The sequence below is a fragment of the Cydia pomonella genome, chromosome 4 (assembly GCF_033807575.1).
Source record: "Cydia pomonella isolate Wapato2018A chromosome 4, ilCydPomo1, whole genome shotgun sequence".
Lineage (NCBI taxonomy): Eukaryota > Metazoa > Arthropoda > Insecta > Lepidoptera > Tortricidae > Cydia > Cydia pomonella.
In genome coordinates, this window is record NC_084706.1 from 23454035 (window position 1) to 23473816 (window position 19782).

At 39.8% G+C, this 19782-nt stretch overlaps 1 protein-coding gene across 1 annotated transcript; it reads right to left on the reverse strand.

Moving 5' to 3' along the window:
- Positions 1-380: 380 nt before the first annotated feature.
- LOC133517282 (adenosine deaminase-like protein) lies at positions 381-19701 on the reverse strand. The gene is made up of 7 exons (XM_061850516.1): positions 19264-19701; positions 19046-19194; positions 17001-17189; positions 16192-16411; positions 14833-14989; positions 13888-13988; positions 381-634 (listed from the first exon to the last, which is right to left on the reverse strand). Exons 1-7 carry the CDS (start codon positions 19300-19302, stop codon positions 446-448), a joined length of 1044 nt encoding a protein of 347 aa, XP_061706500.1. The 5' UTR covers positions 19303-19701; the 3' UTR covers positions 381-445.
- Positions 19702-19782: the final 81 nt, after the last annotated feature.

Genomic DNA, 19782 nt, shown 5'->3' on the forward strand with positions numbered 1-19782 from the left:
CAAATGTAGCTGGACATGCGGTTTTAGATGTAGGAATAATTAAAATCAAAGTAGGCGAGGGGCTTACTACTTCCTTAGGGCTCTTCTACACGATAGCCCAGCGTAGGCCAGTCTAAGGGACGCAGCTATGCAGTGAAATGAGATAGTAATATCACTTGCTCCCTCTAACGCATAAATGCGTCCCTAGAACTGACCTACGCTAGGCCATCGTGTAGAGGAGCCATTACGAAGCAGTGCATGCAGTTGGATGACATTATTAGATCTTATCAAATACTAAACATACAATGCCTTTAGTAAATAAGGTGCTCATTGAACATTGTGATTTGTTTACAAACACATCTGAGATATTTGATTAAAATGCAAAATAATGATACACGAAGTTTTAGAAATATAAGAGTAACATTTATTATAATATAATTAAACTTGTACCTACAGTACAAAACTTTCATAGCTCATTTCTTTCTATAAAATTTAAAATCTTATCAGTGATCATTTTTCGCGCGCCTTCGTCAAAAACGAACTTGCAGGCATCAAGGGACAGTCTGACCAGCTTCGATCTGTCCAAGCCGAAGGTCTGCGCGCAAATCTCGTACTCCTGAGACAGTGACGTCCCAAAAACACCTTTGTCATCGGTCTGTAACAAAGTTATACAATTTCCAATTTAATTGACGACCGGTCTAGCCTAGTGGGTAGTGACCCTGCCTGTGAAGCCGATGGTCCTGGGTTTGAATACCAGTAGCATATATTTGTGTGATGAGCACAAATTCCTGGGTCATGGATGTTTTCTATGTATTTAAGTATTTGTATATTATATATGTAGGGGACGTGGTGAAATGATATGCAGTTTTTAAGTAACAAAACGTAAGGGTGTTTGGACAGCGAGAAGCATGTACCTTAGCGCGTGATTCTATACATCGACTGACCGCTGAGAGCCAATGACAAATCTCCGATTGTCCCCCTCCTCTCCCGCTCCCCTCGGTCGCCCTGAACCGGCACATTCCACTCAGACTTCCAGGCACCCACTTTTTAATAAAAAATATAAAATAAATTACAAAAGAAAATCGCGTCGCTTACATACCCCACCCCAGTGCTGCATCAGCACTTACTCAACTTCAGTAGGTACATATGCGACGCGTGCAGCTGATCGACGTAGTGTTCCGGATTTGGTTTTTATCTGCACCACTCTTATGCGGCCGTCTCTTCCCGGAATCACTTCCTGTATCCTTCCTTTAGGCCAAACGTTACGGGGTGACGCAGGATCCACAACCAATACCAGATCTCCCACTTGTAAGGGTCGTTGGTCTTGGTGCCACTTCTGGCGAGGGATCATCTGTGGCAGTACTTCTCGTACCCACCGCTTCCAAAATAGGTCTGCAAGTCGTTGAGAGGTTCGCCATTGTTTACGAAGGTACATGTCGGAGTGATCAAATAAACCGAGAGTCGGTAAGTTGGAAGAACTACCAAGTAAAAAATGATTTGGCGTGAGGGCTTCATCACTTTTCGGTTCAACTGTGACGTGTGTAAGCGGGCGACTGTTTACCATCTGTTCGACCTCTGCCATGAACGTGCTCAAAACTTCATCTCGCGGAGCCTGTTCTTTTAATACCACCTTGAGTGATGCCTTTATTGATCGAATAAGTCGCTCCCACGCGCCAGCCCAGTGGGGGCTAACTGGTGGCAAAAAATTCCAAGTGGTGCCATATTTCAAGGCCAAATCTTTTAATGCGGTGTGATTTAATTCACTAATAGACTTCTTAAGTTCATTATCAGCCCCTCTCAAGTTTGTGCCATTATCCGAGAAAATTTGCTGAGGCCAACCACGACGCGCCGCCATCCTTCGCAGAGCCATTATTAGTGCGTCAGCTGTGAGCCTCGTGACTATTTCTATGTGAACAGCTCGCATGGTAAGACACGTAAATAAAACTCCATACCGCTTTTCTCGACGTCTCAATACTGTTGCTTCCATTGGTCCGTACAAATCAATGCCACAGAACGTAAACGGGCGCTGATGGTGGGCCATGCGAGCAGGAGGTAAGTCACCCATTCTAGGTGGTTGCGGTTGCGCTTTTTTTATTCTACAGAACATGCACTTACTGCTTACATGTTTCACAGTTGGACGAATTCGAATAACCCAGTATTTCTGTTTCAGGTTGTTTACCACTGCTTCTTGATTTCCATGTGCGGCCGTCACGTGATAATGTTTTACAATAAGCTTAGTAACGTAATTACTTCCATCGAGGATCACGGGTTGTTTTGTCTCCGGTAGTACCTCCTGGGCCGCCCCAATTCGTCCGTCGACGCGCAGAATACCGTGTTCATCGAGAAATGGGGTCAAGGTAAGTAATCTGCTTTTCCGGTCTAAATTTCTTTTATTTTTCAGGTTATCCAGGTCTTCAGGAAAGGACTGCGCTTGAGAATATTTGATTAGCAAGCGCTCCGCCTTTTCCTTCAGGTCTCCATTAATCTCGCAAGTAAGTTTTTTAGATTTATTTATAAATATAAGTATAGCGCAGGTAGCTCCAAGTAATCTTAACCACGATGAAAACCTTTCAGGTTCAGGAACAGCTGGTAAGTTTTCAGGAGATACATTTACAATCATTGTATACTCTAAATCCAAAGGGTTAGGCTTCGTCAGCTGTTTATTTGAAGGCCAAGTTTCCTCATTGCCATACAAAAAGTCGGGACCGTGAAACCATTCATTTTCCAGCATTCTGAGTTCACAGGTGTCTCGTGTAGCAATATCAGCTACGTTCATTTTCGTAGGTACGTATCTCCATTGAGCAGATTGAGTTAATTCATCTAATTCCCCGAGCCGATGCGCCACGAACGCTTTATAGGTACGTGCATCGTTATATATCCAGTGAAGCACACAGGTCGAATCAGTCCAGTAATAAATTTTCTCCGTGCTCATTTTGTGTTCCTTGATTATACTATGTGCTAGTCTCGCTGCTAGACATGCACTTTCTAATTCTAATTTTGGAATACTTCTATGTTTAGTAGGTGAAATTCGGCATTTACTCGAAATAAATGCTAATTGCCACCGGTTATTGTTATCTAACCAGCGCCAGTACGCTACGGCGCATAAGGCTTGCGATGACGCGTCACACAACAAATGAAGTTGTAGGTTTGTATACATAGCCGGCCGGCGGCCTGCACTATCCGGTGCATTCGGTGCATCGTCTGTCTCACTCGCACGCGTGGCGGCTTGATAGTATCGGGGCAGGCGCACTGAACTTACCCGTTTCAATAGCTCGAGGAATTCGATCCATTTTTTAAATAATTCTTCCGGAATCATGTCGTCCCAAAGTAATCCTTGTGCCCATGTATCACGGATTATTATTTTTCCTCTTATTGTTATCGGTGATAGGAACCCATACACATCGAATATCGACATAACAACTCTCAGCATTTCTCGCTTTGTAGGTATCTTCTCTCCAGATATGATTGCCTCCGGTATGCGTTTGAAAGAGACATCAAAACCAAGTAAGTCCTCCTTTGGAAACCAAACTAATCCGAGCGTACGTTCGCCATTATCTTGTTGATCGATTTTGAACCTTATGGCCGTTGAACCTAAGTTCTCTTTTGGTAAACTGTTTATTAATGTTTCACTGTTGCTCGTCCAGTTACGAATGTTAAAACCGCCTTGTTTATGTATATACGCCACTTCTTGTACCACTTTTATTGCAGTTTCTTCGTCCTCAAAACTATCAATGTAATCATCTACATAATGTTGTTTACATATTGCAGATACGGCGGCCGGCATCGATGACTCATAGCGCACGGCGTTCTTGTTTTTTATGAACTGCGAAATAAATGGTGCACAATTTGCTCCAAATATTAAACATGTCATCTTATACGTTTTTATAGGGTCGTCAGGAGCAGCGGAGCCTTCAGACGTGTTTCTCCACAAGAAACGAAATGCATCTTGATCTTCAGGGATGATTTTCACTCTTAGGAACATATCTTGGATATCTCCAGTTATTCCGATTTTATTTTCGCGAAATCGAAGCATTATTCCATATAACGATACGAGCAGATCAGGTCCTTTATACAGGTAATCATTTAAACAAACGCCATTATTTTTGGATGCGCAATCGAATACGAGCCTTAATTTTTGTTTGTTAGGGTTGTCAACCCCGAAATGCGGCAGAAACCATGTTTTTGGCGTGAGCTTCGGGTTGCTGACCTCCATTGCGTAATCGTTATCGAACAGGTGATTTATTCTTTCAGTGTACCTTGATGCATAGCCAACATCCCGTTTCATTTTTCTTTCCACTCCCTTAAGTCTAGAAAGTGCATTACCATAGGATTCAGTCATGTTGCAATTAAGATCTTTCCATGGAAGCCCAACGTGCCACCTGCCTTCTAACAATCTAGCCGTTTGTTCCAATCGCTCCTGTGCGCGCAGGTCCTCGGAGTTCTGGCGTGGATTACATGAAACGCCCATGGATTCAATGGTAAAAGAGCGGCGTACTTCTTCGTGTATTTCTCGTAGTGCACGCTCATTTTGGTCCTGCAGGTCCTCAGTTATAAATAAGGTTGAATCTAGCCGCTGGCCCTTGTCGCGCGGTGCTGTGATACGGCCGTGAACACACCAGCCTAAGACAGTCTGAGTTATGTAAGATCCTTCGGACTTGCCCTTTATTATTTGCAGTGGCATCATAAGATGATAGTGATCCTGCCCTATTAACAGCTGAGGCTTCTCATAACGAGTGTTACATAATTGATTTTTAATTTCAACCTTAAGGTCATAATGCGTAAGGTTCACTTTAGATGCATTTTGCGAAGGCAAGTTTAAGTCTGTAACACTGCGAGCACGTAGCGTAAACATCTGTCCATCTTTGTTCGACACATCAAAGTCCACTACCTCACTTTCGCACTTAAGTTCGGTGTTACTCCATGCCCCACTAACGCACATTTTTTGTTTGGTACCATGCAATCCGGCGCGGGCGGTGAGGTCGGCGCTTATCAGTGATACCGTCGAGCAATTGTCCAATAATGCAGTGGCACTAATTATACCGTTAGGTCCGTGTATGTAAATAGGTACAGCTTGTAACAAAACTTTGCAGCTTGTCGAGTTTATGTTTGTAACAGTCTCAGATCGCGTTTCACTCACATCAGTGTCTATTATTTCCGTAATATTCACACTAGATTGAAGATTTGAATTATTGGCGTGCGAAATGTAATGTAACAAGCGGTGATGGGATTGTCCACAGTTTTCCTTATCGCAACAGGGCGCAGGACAGGTTTCTTTGTTATGGCGCGACACTAAACATTTATAGCATAATCCATGACGTTTCACATAGGCCCACCTGTCTTTGCGAAGCGATTTTTTAAACATTTTTTTTTTTTTTTTTTTTTTTTTTTTTTGTTCTGGCTTTTGTTACATTAGCCAATGTCAAGTTGTAATGGGATTAAAAGTTAGGGAAACTAGGAATTAGGAAGTACGGATATGACGAAAATTTGGAAAGGGAAGGATTGGATTTACTGTAATATATATAATTATAATTATTATATGCTATATTTTAATATCATTCTTTTCTAAAAATACAGATAAGATTTTATAAATATCATACGAGTTACTAAATAACAAGCAAATTATGGATGTAGGAAATGGGATGCGTAATGATTCAAGGCTGGAAAGAAAATCAGACCGATCATGAAGAGAGCATGCAAAAAAAATATGGTTCAGGTCCCCATAGTCACCACAAGAACAAAGAGGATCCGGCTTTTTATTTATTATGTGTAAATGCGCCGGAGAACAAACATGCCCCAGACGCATTCTACACAGAATAGAAGTTACAGTTTTCGAAAAAAATATTTTGCTAAACCATGGTTTCCGTGGAATTGACGGCTGAATATGCCTATAATGTACACCTTTTGCGGTTTCCTTATTCCAAATCTCATTCCAATCCACATACAAATACACTTTTGACAAATTTATTAAGTCATGACAATAATTATGGTATGGCACAATGTCTCCCACGTGAATAGCCTCATTTGCCAATTGGTCCGCTCTTTCATTCCCAGGAATGCCCACATGGCTTGGTATCCAAGCCAGCACGACAGCACAACTCTTCTGTGAACATTTATATAAAAGATTCCTAATATTAAAGACAACTGGAGATTGTTTATGAGTCTTAAATGGGAACCTCGTTATGGCTTCTAAAGCACTGCGAGAGTCTGAAAAAATTATGGTTTTAGGTATCTTCAGCATAAGTATATATTCTATAGCTTTAAGTAGACCATAACATTCACCAGTGTAGACGGAAGTTTCAGGTGGCAGTTTGATAAGTTGTAATCCTTTGTATTGTGAATGGAAAATTCCAACACCAACACAACTCCTATCGCCATGTTTGGAGGCATCTGTGTATAAACAGTGCCAATTAGCCCATTCAATGTTAAGAAGGTTAATAAATTCTATTTTTGGATTAATATCGCTTTTAGATAAGCCTATGTTAAATCTAATATCTGGATCTATAATGAGACTGTTGTAGTCGTGTTGATATAAAGGAAGTGTCGCGCTTCTGTAAGTGGGTGCTTCTAAACTTTGATATTTTTTATAGCTCTTAACAAGACAAGGAGAATCCTTAAGGGCCCAATAATTACAGGTTCCAACCAGTTCTGCTAATTGTTTTACTTTTGAAAGTAGTGGATGAGAATCTAATTGCAGAGTACGAAAAAAGAATTTATCACAGAGGAACTGTCTTCTAAACGCAAGGGGTGGATCACAGCATTCTACTTGTAAGCAACTTATTGGACTTGATTTCATTGCACCTGTGACCAATCTTAAAGCCTTAGACTGAATAGAATCAATTTTTTTGATTGCTTTAACATTTCCAGGGTGTAGAAGGAAAGTGCCATAATCTAAAACACTTCTAATCAAAGCGTTATACAGCAATGTCATAGTAAAAGGATGAGCCCCCCACCAGACTCCGGTCAGACATCTTAAAATGTTCAGATTCCGTTCACATCTTAATACAATATTTTCAAAATGAGGAAGTCCAGTAAGTTTACAGTCTAATATAACTCCCAAAAATTTTACACTATCTTTAATTACCAATGGAATACCATTATAATGCACGTTAATAGGTGGAATATTTTTCATTCGTGAAAAAACTACAACAGAACTTTTAGACGGCGAAAGATCTAATCCATTATTATTCAACCAATTATTTAAGGCACTCAAAGATGATGATAATATATTACTAATGTTTTCTAAAGATCGCCCAGAAACATATAATAGCAAATCATCGGCGTATTGAAGAACATTAACCTGCCCTTCAACAGAAAGTTCCAAATCATAAGTATAAATGTTGTATAGTAAAGGACTCAAGACAGATCCTTGTGGCAGACCCTTCCAAACTGTTCTTTTAATGACTTCATTTCCAGACTGGTCTAATGGATACTTTATATACCTTTCATGTAACATATTTATTATAAAATTAATCAAAAAGTTAGGAACATCTAGTTGAATTAATTTATTTTTTAAAACTGAAATATTGACGTTGTCGTACGCAGCATTTATATCTAAAAAAGCAGCAACTAAAGAGTCATTTTTAGAGAAACTTATTCTGATATCTGTGGTAAAAATGCTTAAACTGTCAAGAGTACATTTACCTTTCCTGAAACCAAATTGATTACATGATAAAAGTTTATTATGTTCTATAAACCATTCCAATCGAATTTTTACTAAGTGTTCGGCAACTTTGGCTAGTACAGTTGATAAAGCTATGGGCCTATACGATGTGGGATCTGAATTGGGTTTATTTGGCTTCTGTATTAAAATCAATGTTTGAGTCCTCCACTCTTTAGGAACAAAACCTGTTATCATAACATTATTAATTAAAGAAAGAAAGTAGCAAAGACTGTTATCATCAAGTTTTGACAAGAAAGAGTAAGGAATCCCGTCTTCACCGGGTGCAGAATCTTTAGTTGATGAAAGTACTCCTTTCAGTTCAAAAAGTGAAAAGGGGGAATTTAAAACATCTTCAGCATTATTATTACCTAGCAAAAGTGGCCTTAGAATCATAGGGTGTTCTGGGACATAAGGAGGACCCAAACGATCCATGACTTGTTCTGCTAAAAGTGGAGATATTTTACTCACTGTGACTTTAAATGCCGATCTAAACCTTCTAATGTTTTGCCAAACTATTGATGGTGAAACATTAGGACTTAATGATTTGCAAAACCTATGCCATCCTTCAAACTTTTTGGTTCTAAGTAACTCTTTAGTGGATTTAGCAACTTCTAAGTAATTATCAAAGTTATTATCAGTCATTTCATGACAATACTTCCTCTCTGCCTCCTTTCTTTGCTTAATTGCAAGAGTGCAATCTGAATCCCACCAAGGTGGGGATGGTATGGATTCTGGACCGCTGCTTTTTAATGGAAAGGTTTCATTAGCAGCTTCAATCAAAGCTGTGGCAAATGCTTGTGAACTGTCTAATATATTTAAATTGCTTATTTCAGATAAATTATTAATTTTTTGCTCAACAACCTCTCTATACTGATTCCATCTATCATCATTCAGCTTATGTTTTATACGGGGATGTCTGACATGTCTTTGAGGTTTCTTGAAAAAAGGAAAGGTAATGAGAATAGGAAAATGGTCACTACCATACGTGGAAACTGCAGTTGACCAAGATAGAGATGAAGCAAGATCGGGAGTACAAATGGACAGATCAATTGCACTAGGATTTCGTGCAAGCCTAGTTGGAGATCCAGTGTTTAATATGAATAAATTACGTGAGCTAATTAGTTCCAGCAATTTTTCTCCATAGTATAAAGTTTGAGCAGAGCCCCAGAACTCATGGTGAGCATTAAAATCTCCTAAGCATACAAATGGTTTAGGCAGGAACTTAAAAAGTTGTTCAATTTCTTTAAAAATATTGTTATTAGGTTTTTTATAATACAATGATACAAAACAAATGCTATTTACAACTACTGCTATAACAGATAGTTCATCACTATGTACAGGTAGTGTGATATAATCATATGTTAATGAGTTTTTGACAAGTATGGCCACACCACCATACCCATCAGGCCTGTCCTCTCTTAGACAGACATATCCTGGTATTTTAAACAATGAATCCCTTTTCAACCATGTCTCTTGAAGACAAAGTAGAAAGGGATCATATTTATTAATAACATGTATTAAATCTTGTTTCCTATTGATTAGGCTGCGAACGTTCCACTGAACCACTAGAGCTCTCTGATCCATTATTATTGTTTCTGAGTTGGTATAAAGCATTAATAACTGCTGCAACGTTGGACGGTGATACTGTGTTAGATTGGGACATTAAATTCATAAGAGCTTTTACTATATCATCAATACTAGGCTTCTCTTCTTTGTTACTATTAAACACAGGTTTTTCCCTATGGATAACTGGTTGTCTTATTATTTCTGAATGTGCATTTCTATCATACCCTTTGCCTAACTTTACAGGAGCTCTGGGTTTAAGATAAACAGTTTTTTTATAAGATTGGTTATTTAACATTGGTATTATATCCTGGTTACTCTGCAAATCATGTTGTGTTTGTGAGGAAGATGACAATGGTGTTGCAAGCAAGGCCTCAGCATATGACACCTTAGACACAGGTGGGTGAATTTTGGAAGCTTCCATGTAAGAGATGCAACTTTTGCTCATAGTTTCTTTAATAGCTCTTTGTCTGTTAAATTCTAAACATTTTTTACTAGTGGCTTGATGTGAACCTTTACACAAGCAACACTGATAGTCATCCTCATCTACATGACAAGATTCACCGGAGTGACCTTGTCCACACTTGAAGCACCTTGGATTTGAACGGCACTGATTTTTAACATGTCCAAACCGACAACAAAGGAAGCACTGAACCGTAGGATATATATAGAGTTCTACTGGCAAGGCCATGTAGCACATGTACACCCGGGTAGGTAATACTTGCCCATCAAAAGTAAGTATAACTGTACCTGTATTCACAAATTGAGTAATGTTATTGACAACAATTTTCCTTTTTATTCTTCTTATTTTAATAATTGGCCCACAGCCAATTGGCAGGTTAATAGAAGTCTGTACTTCATCATCAGTCAAGTCAAGTGGTACACCTTTAATCACTCCCATGCGTGTGACATTGAATGTTGGGATGAAAGCATTGTATTTGTTTTTTCCTAAGTTTTCATTACATAGAAAATTGTTAGCATCAGTGAATGTAGCAAATGCAATGCTGACACGATTTCTCCCTATTCGTTTAAGACTGCCGTTCACAACGCCTTGCACGTTATTTTGTCGCATAAAGCGACCAAAAGTTATTGGATGTAAAGTTGTGCCATCAGTGTTGGCTTCTTTTTGAACATGTACAACGTAAGGTGCAACATCGGACTGTTGGTAGCGGTCACGACCAATGGGCACATGAGTAGGTGTGGAGTTATTAAGTGTATTTGTATTTTCAGAATTCGAATTTACAATGGGATTCAGCTTTTCAGTTTGTTGTGGATGGCTGGCATTATCTTTCAATTTTGATTGGTTTACACAAACACAATCTGTATCTTTTATCTTGTTTGAACCAGATTTGCGTTTTCTTTTATTACAATTGGTACACATTCGTGAAAGTATTTTCCTTTTTAAAGTTACGTCCGTAGTATTTGATACATCAGTATCCATCGATGACTCTATCGCAGAAATTAAAATATCCATTGGTGTTTTTGACCCTGAGGGAATCGTTCCCCCAGGGTCAGGGGGCTGGCCATCCCCCATAAGAAATTACATATAATTATCACTTACCGATTACTATATACACCTAACTACTAAAAATAATTAATAAGTGAATCTAAATCTACAAATATATACACTAAATACAGACTCCAATCCTTTAAAATACAATTTCAAAAACTAGTTACGAAAAACCGCGTCCACCGCGCCTGAAGTTTCCCGCCCTTTTTTCTAAACATTTTACAGTCTGTTATGTCGTGTTTAGAGGTACGACAAAATTTACACTTATCGTCACTTAGTTCATTCTGCACTAGCACGGTTTGAGAGCGGTAACAATCACTTTGTTTACGTTTACTATCACTGTAAGTGTTCGCGAGGATTACAGCTGTTTTTGATATTTTGAGAGCTTCGTCATTTAAAAATTCCGACAGAATGACGAGCCGGGGTTTCTTGCCGTCGTTGATAAGCGGGTAGCTATAGTCGACCCATTTCGATATTAACACAGTTGGCAATTTTGACAGAATTACAGATATGATTTTCATCCCCCTTAGGTACTCATCATGACCAATAGCTGTTACTGCTGCAACGTAATTCTTAACCTTCACGGAGAAAGACACTATGTCCTTATGATATTCTTGAGACATCACCGGCAGTTTGTTGATGCTTTGTACAATTTTTGAAATAATAATATCGGGATTCCCAAACTGTAACTCTAGAGTGGACATCACTAGATCTGGCGCAGTAGCTCCAATTAACAGAGAAGTTACTGCTTCTTTAGCTGGTCCCTGAAGGCATTTTCGTAGCCTCCATAGGTTTTCTTTGTCGTTGAAATTGCACACTTCAGTTGATTCGTCATACGCCTGCTTGAATTGGAGCCACTCCATTGGGTCACCGGAAAAAGAGGGTAAATCTCGCGGCGTGCAGAGGCGGCTCAACATTCGAGCGTTAGGTCCATTCGTAGAGGAGACTGCGGCTATGTCTTTGAGTGCCGTTGCCAGTAGGTGAACTGTATCTTCGGTGCCGTCGCGCGCTGGTGCAGCCGGCGCGGGCGGCGGGTACAGCTTGTCCAATGTGTTTTCCGTTGGTGGCACAGGCTGCTCTTTCAGTTCCAGTTGACTGCGTTCTAACCATTTCTCCACTTCTTTGTTTGTGTGAATTTCACTAGCTTCCGATTGTGAACTGTATTCTTCTTCTTCTTCTTCATCCAATTGTGCTAGGTCCGCCGCTAGCTTTTTGTCGATTAATTCCATTTGTATACGCGCTTTTGCTTCTGCCGCTTCTAATTCTAGCAACTTCTTTCTGGCCACGACTGAAGAACGCGCAGAACCTGATGCTTTTGACTTTCGAGTAGATTTTATAGATTTCGATTTAGGAATTTCCTCCATTCTGCACTTTTCACTTGCACTACCCACATCTACAGTAATTGTTTTATCGAGTAGCTCCTTTTTCTTATCTATCGATTTTATTTTTGCAGGTTCGTCGTTTTGAGTCGCTTGGCAAACTGGTTTCTGCTTCTGCGTAGGTATTTCCTTTTCGGCCTTAAGCTCCTTTTGCTTTTCTTCTTGTTTCTTAACACTGCTCCGTGTGTTCATTTTTCGTATCGGAGTCCGGTACATTCAGAGTTCAGGATCAGGTTCGAAGACCAGCGTGTAGGGGACGTGGTGAAATGATATGCAGTTTTTAAGTAACAAAACGTAAGGGTGTTTGGACAGCGAGAAGCATGTACCTTAGCGCGTGATTCTATACATCGACTGACCGCTGAGAGCCAATGACAAATCTCCGATTGTCCCCCTCCTCTCCCGCTCCCCTCGGTCGCCCTGAACCGGCACATTCCACTCAGACTTCCAGGCACCCACTTTTTAATAAAAAATATAAAATAAATTACAAAAGAAAATCGCGTCGCTTACAATATATATTGTTGTCTAAGTATCCACAACACAAGCCTTATTGAGCTTACCGTGGGACTTAGTCAATTTGTGTACGAATGTCCCTATAATATTTATATTTATTTATTTATTTGGTATTTTCTTATATATATCGATTTTGACGACCGGTCTAGCCTAAGTGGGTAGTGACCCTGCCTATGAAGCCAATGGTCCCCGGTTCGAATCCCGGTAAGGGCATTTGTTTGTGCAATGAACACCGATATTATAATGTATTTATATATACATATATGCGTTGTATATCGTCGCCTAGCACCCATAATACAAGCTTTGCTTAACTTAGTTTGGAGCTCGGTCGATCTGTGTAAGATCGTCCCCAAATATTTTATTTATTTATATTCGAGCGCCTTTGAAAATAGAATAGCAAAGTAGTTTTGCGTTTTGTTTCATAAACATAAGAACCACTATGACATTAATAAGCAATACCGTATATTTAGTGGCGCCTAGTTGTGCTGGGTATTTTATGGTACGACTACGCGAGACTAATTGTCGAGACAGCGCGTCGGGTTGTCGAAACTATAACCATAGTACAAAGAGTGGGGAAGTAGGTTATCTTCATACAAATGCACCGCGCGCAGCTTGTATGTGTGCGCCATAGTATCTTTACGTCGCCGCACGCACACTCAAACAAAATATGAAGATAACCTACTTCCCCACTCTTTGTACTATGCTATAACACTGCCATTTGCTTCATGAATGTATACCGCAAGAATAACAAAATATACCATGTAGTCGAGCCATGTAGGATTATACGTGGAAACTGATCCCCTCATTGGACATATCTATAAAGCGAAGAGAATTTGAAATAGAGGTGACTTGCCAAGGAAAACTTTGTGTACCCACAGTAAATTTACTGCCATCTTTCAACACATAATTAAAACTTTTAGAACTAACTTTGATCCTTATTCTTTCACAAATATGTGTTAAGTTTGTTAAATATCAAAAGTGGCGCCATCTACTAGATCAAAGGCCAAAGGTATGACAGCATCGTTTCGTGCGATGGCGCCACAACTTTTAGTCGATGCCCGGTAAGACGGCGACACTATTTGATATTTAACAAATTTAACACATATCAGTGTAAGAATAAGGATCAAAGTCAAATTGGCTTTCTAAAATAATCATGTGTCGAAAGATGGCAGTACATTTACTGTGGCTACAAAATTTTCTTTGACAATCCACCTCTATTTCCAATTCTCTGTCTAAAGCCAGTTATGTTATAAAAATTATAATTATTAAATAAACTATTCACATACACAGATTATTACGGGCACCATGGCTTCACAGCACTCCTTGAACTGATGGGCATCATAACTTGCTATCAGCTTTGTATTTACATTGCTAGTCAAGCAAATTTCTGAAACAAATGCAAAGTAGATAGTCGAAGGGCTCATCCATTACGTGACACGTTTAGGGGAGGGAGAGGGGTCAAGAAAACGTGACTTATTGTGACAAGGGGGAAAGGGGAAATCACAAACTTTGAATTTTGACAAATAAGTATTCAATTTTGTAATTAAATAAGTGAGTAGTAACATGTTTTAAAGCCTGACCAGTAATATATGATCACGCGCCATATTGCGGAATTTCATTGGAACTAAATTTTCCATACTAAACTGAACTGTCACCCCATACATGAGAATAACAGCGCCCTCTTGACAATGAATGAATGAAGGGTCTCGGCGCCGAATACAATTTCATATCTTGGCGTCGAGACCCTGGGCCCGTGGGGTCCAAGTGCCCTTAAGCTCGTTAAGGAACTCTCCAAAAAGTTAGCAGAGGTCAGCGGTGACCGTAAAGCTGGCAGCTTCCTCGCTCAAAGAATTAGTCTGGACTAACTAAAGTGCTCGCTCAAAGAATTAGTCAAAAAAAACTAGAAATGAACCGTTTACAACCGAAAATTGTTTTGATATTTTTTATATTTGGTGCGTACATTTGAATAACGCCATTTCGCAATGATATTTTTTGTTATTTTACTGATGTGATATGACTATGTAATATTTGGTCTTGAGCTGATCTGAAGTGCAGGGCCGGATTTAGGTGAGGGCAACCGGAGCTACAGCTCTGGGGCCTCCACAAAAGAGGGGCCCCCCACAATAAAGGCTTTGGAAAATTGACCATTTTATTTGCCTCTACTCCTGTGTTGCCCCAAGGCATCCAGACCTCTAAATCCGGCATTGCTGAAGTGCATATATGCCACTAACCTACAGGTATCTTCAGTTGGCACAGCGCCTGCCACGTCTCAGCAGTCCCTCCCAGCCTGGGGTGTATCATGGTACCGTGGCCAATTCTCTCTGGTTTCCATGCAAGCATTTCTAGCACCTCCGCGGGGTTACAGATTTCGCCGCAGTGGAGTGTTACCTGAACATTAAAAAAAAATGAAAATAGGTTGAAATGCAAGGCGTTTATTAAATTTATTAAACTGAAAATAATAAACACTGGCACCGTCCAACTTCCAATGGATAAGAGTCCCTGCAGAAAGTATCATTTTGTACCATTTGGCGTTGAAACTCTAGTCCATGGGGTCCCAGCGCGCACGAGTTTTTTGCAGAAATCGTGTAACTGGCGACCGAAGAGCTGGCGGCTTCCTCGCACAACATATCAGTAATGCGTGGTAATGCGATACAACGAAGAAATGCCGCCAGCATCCTTGATAAATGATATCCTTACTCTTTGGTAAAATGCCTCAAGGATCTATTTCAGATTTTCTGTACATGTCCATTACGTATATTGTTATTGTAAATAAATATGATTTTTGATTAAAAAAAATACACAATAAATACAAGTACAAGCTTTAATTTTAGATATTTTGGTTCTGTTTGGCAGTTATTTGGAAGCTTGAGTTTGTTTACACATACAAACCTTAGCGCCCTATACTAGCGAGTTCGTCACGTGCTTTCAACTCGCTCGCAAATCGCTAGAGTGATAGGGCCCTTAGCATCACAGACGTTGTGACAATACATGTTTATTATTTAGAGTTAGACCAAGCTGAATTGGGGGCGATTTTGATAGCCCAAGTGGTGCAAGTGTTAATTTTAATGTCAAGCTTCTATAAGATTACGACTTTTAAATAACACTTGCACCGCCTGGGCTATCAAAATCACTGCCAACTTAGCTTGGTCTAACTGGTGAAAGTATCTGGTCAATATTTTTGTACTTACAAAAAATTGGTTGCATTGTATTATACTATACCTAGTAATATTTCTTGCTTCAATGTAATAACATTATTGTAATACAGTCGCCATCAGATATATCTGAGCGCCCGAGGTGCTCACAAATATCTGAACACGCCAATATAGTTGAGGCGTTAGAGTGCGTGCGGAAAATAATCATGTCCATAAGAAGCAGAATCCAACAGCATACTAAGTATGTTAGCAGATAGGCCAGGCAGTCTTTTGCAAAGAGATTGGAGGCCCGCATTAATAAACCCCCATTTTGGCGATATTTAATATTTAATTGAAAAATTAAATGATTGAGACTTGGTTAATATTGTTTAAAGTGAAATAATTTGATGAATTGATGATAAACTTATAATAAAAAGGATATATATGTATGATATGTACCTTCAATCCAGCATCTCGCGCCCTGGACAAGGCCGGCACAAAGTCCTGGAATCGCCCTGCAGTGGGGTCGCCACTGAGCTCAATTCCTACAACTATTTCAGGATAATTCTGAAAGAACTCTATGGCAAGCTTGGTGGTCTCTTCGGCTGCTTGTGGAGTGCATCTGCGGTCTATGGATATGATCAGCTTGGAGATCATTGTTAAGCTGATTAAAGAATTCCTGAAAAATAGGTATTGACTACTTAGGATGGTACAGCCACGTGCAATAATGTTATTCTTCGACGGCCGTAAAATGTGACAAGCTCTGATGGCTCTACAAATAAGATTGTGTCAGGTATTTTCACGGCCTTCATTGTGTTGCAGATGACTGTACACACCTGCTTAGGTAAAAATAAGACAGACTATACTTGTGAATCAATAAATAGCCGGGTCCACACTGAGCGAGCATACGTGCGAGGCAATTTCCTCACCCACGTTTTCCTCGCCCGAGCGCGCCACCGAGGCCTGTCGTTGTGTGCGTGAGGAAATTGCCTCGCGCGTATGCTCGCTGTGTGGACCCGCCTAATAAGTTATAATAACTTGAATATATTAAATAGAAAATTAAAATGTACTTATTGCAAAAATCTTTACTTAAATATTCAAAAACCATTGTTGTTGAAATATACTGGGTGTTTTATTAATTTTATTATGTATTTAATCATTATGAGTAAATACAATTTTAAACAGCGTCTCAAACATCAATCCAATATAATTTTTTTAGCCAAGGGTGTTACACCATGAAACAGGATGAAAAACACTTTAACACTGACCTAATAGCTTGTACAATAGTATCTATGTACTCTTTCTTGCTCATGTAGGGTGTCTCACGTGGAGTACTCCTAATCTCAATGTAGATGCACCCATCATCCTGGAACTCTTGGACAGTCAGCGAGGTGGCCAGAGCCAGCGCTTGAGGCATGCTTGTCAGAGAGTGTGAGATGCTGAACACTTGGAAGCAGCTAAAAGCAAACAAATTTTAATAATTACAATTATAGATCAATTGTATCTGAAAACATTGCTAGGCTTCATGGAGGAGCTGGGGTGGTTAGAGTAGCGCTATCTTGTTTCAAGCAAAATAGGTACAATGGTTGTAGACTTGCGGGAAATGCCCAAAAGCACTAACTATAGGGCAATCATGGTCGCAATGCTTAGCAATGAGGGAAATGTACCTTCTTCTTCCTCGCGTTATCCCGGCATTTTTGCCACGGCTCATGGGAGCCTGGGGTCCGCTTGACAACTAATCCCAAGATTTGGCATAGACACTAGTTTTTACGAAAGCGACTGCCATCTGACCTTCCAACCCAGAGGGTAAACTAAGCCTTGTTGGGATTAGTCCGGTTTCCTTGAGGGAAATGTACCCATTACAAATATTTACAATTTGCATATGTAGATCCGGGACAGATGCACCTTCAGAAATAATAGTAAATATTTTAAGTCAACAAGATGTCATTGACCCTTTACCGCACACGAAGCCATATATGGCAGATATGATATTCAATTCTATTAAGAGCTATTAAAGTTCACATTGCAACAAAAAAAATTACATGCGGTAAAGGAGGTGGGGTGGATTTATTCATATTGTTATTCTCATACTAACTTCACAGAGTCCATCCAACCATCCTATTACATACCAAGTCCTGCATCAAGTATTGTTACTGTAAAGTTGGTGTAAATTAAGCATGGTCAGAAGGCTTAGTACATGAGTGCCACAACAGTGTCTCCCTGTACTTACAGTATACAGTTAGAAAAAGAATCGTAGTCTATCTTGCAGGCACGATACTGTTGCGACACTAATGTGCTAACTGCTAAGCCTATTGTCTAGTAGTAGATTTAGAATAAGCAACTACTACATCTATCGTAACATGCTTTGTGTGATAGGGCACAGAACAGCGGATGTCATTCCAGATCTAGAGAAGAGCCCAACTGGGGAAGTACCTCCACCTTACAGAAAACCGCAGCCAAATAACGCTAGACCCTACTCGTAGTGTTGTGTGAGTAAGGTTGCCAGAGCTGAAGGCTTATGACGCGTAGTTGGATCCGCTACTTTTGATGCTGAGGACCTACCGCGAACCACGTCTGACGTGTTACCTCTCTGTCACACTTACATACGAATTTATAAGTGCGACAGAGAGGCAACACGTCGGACGTGGTTCGCGGTAGGTCCTCTGATCGTTGGTACAAGGAGTACTTTGACTCGACTCACATCATGCCACACGTGTACTGAAAATTAAAACCTGTGCCCATGGTGAAATAGTATTAATAGCATGGCATGAACGCAGGTATGTTCTTAAACTACAGCCAAAAGAGAGGTATGGGCATTGTGAATGTCATCTCGCTTTGTGTGGTAGGGCACAGCCAGTGGATGCCATTCCAGATCTAGAGCAGAGCCCAACTGAGGAAGTACCTCCACCTTACAGAAAATCGCAGCCAAATAACACTAGACCCCACTCATAGTGTTGTGTTCCTGCCGGTGAGTAAGGTTGCCAGAGCTCAACAAGAGGGGCGGGTTTAGGGTCGGCAACGTGTATGTAACTCCTCTGGAGTTGCAGGCGTACATAGGCTACGGAGACAGCTTACCATCAGGCGGGTCGTATGCTTGTTTGCCACCGATGTGTTGTCACATTTCATAAAGAGTGATGGTTATGGTTACTTTACTACACAACCCTATTACTTAATACTACAATTTATTAATCTAAATGTAATTTGCTGAATTGTGTATATTTAAAAGTAGTCATTGAAATTGATTATGTTAATTAGTTTTCCAACACACAAACGTTATTAAAGCATCGCGTGCCTGTGTCACGAAATTACTTACTCTGATAAACTACGTGTATCTCCAGCAGCGATTTGAAATTCGTCGAAGAATGCATTCGTTTTATCAGGTATGCCGGAGTCCGCGTACAGTCTCTTCAGCTGGAGCATGGTGGACTGGCTTAAGGAGCCACCGAGGTGAGCATGCAGCTCCTAAAATATAAAATTAAATGCATTAGCGCACAATTTTTGTTATTTCAAGATAATATATAAATTACTTACAATTTTAGGCATCTCGCGGCAAAACGACGTTAAGTCCATGGCCAATTACGTTTTGGTTATTAATAGACAATTGAGTGATCTAAAATAATGTGTTGTTGTAGCTTGTAATAATAATAAAGAGTATAAGCAAAATCATAAGATGTGTTGTTTTAACGTAAAGCGCCCCGCCAAAAGATCAAATCAAATACACGTCAATGTCATGTCATATTTAATGTTGCTACATAAATGTTTTAGATTAACCCGGTAATTAGTAAAAAGTAAATATACTTGAAATATTCTGGGAGGTATTTCTCATTAAATATTAATTGTTCTACTTTGCATTTAAAGTTTCACTTCAGATATTTCAATAACATGCCATTATTGTGACCGCTGACTCACGCTGTAACTCGAACATATTAAAAGTAAAATTTAATGTTCTTGTTACCTAATATAACGGGTAAATGTTTTGCATTGGCAATACTATAGATGGAAGCTGTTTGAGCAAAAACTTAAAAAGCTCAAATTTCTACCAATTTAAGG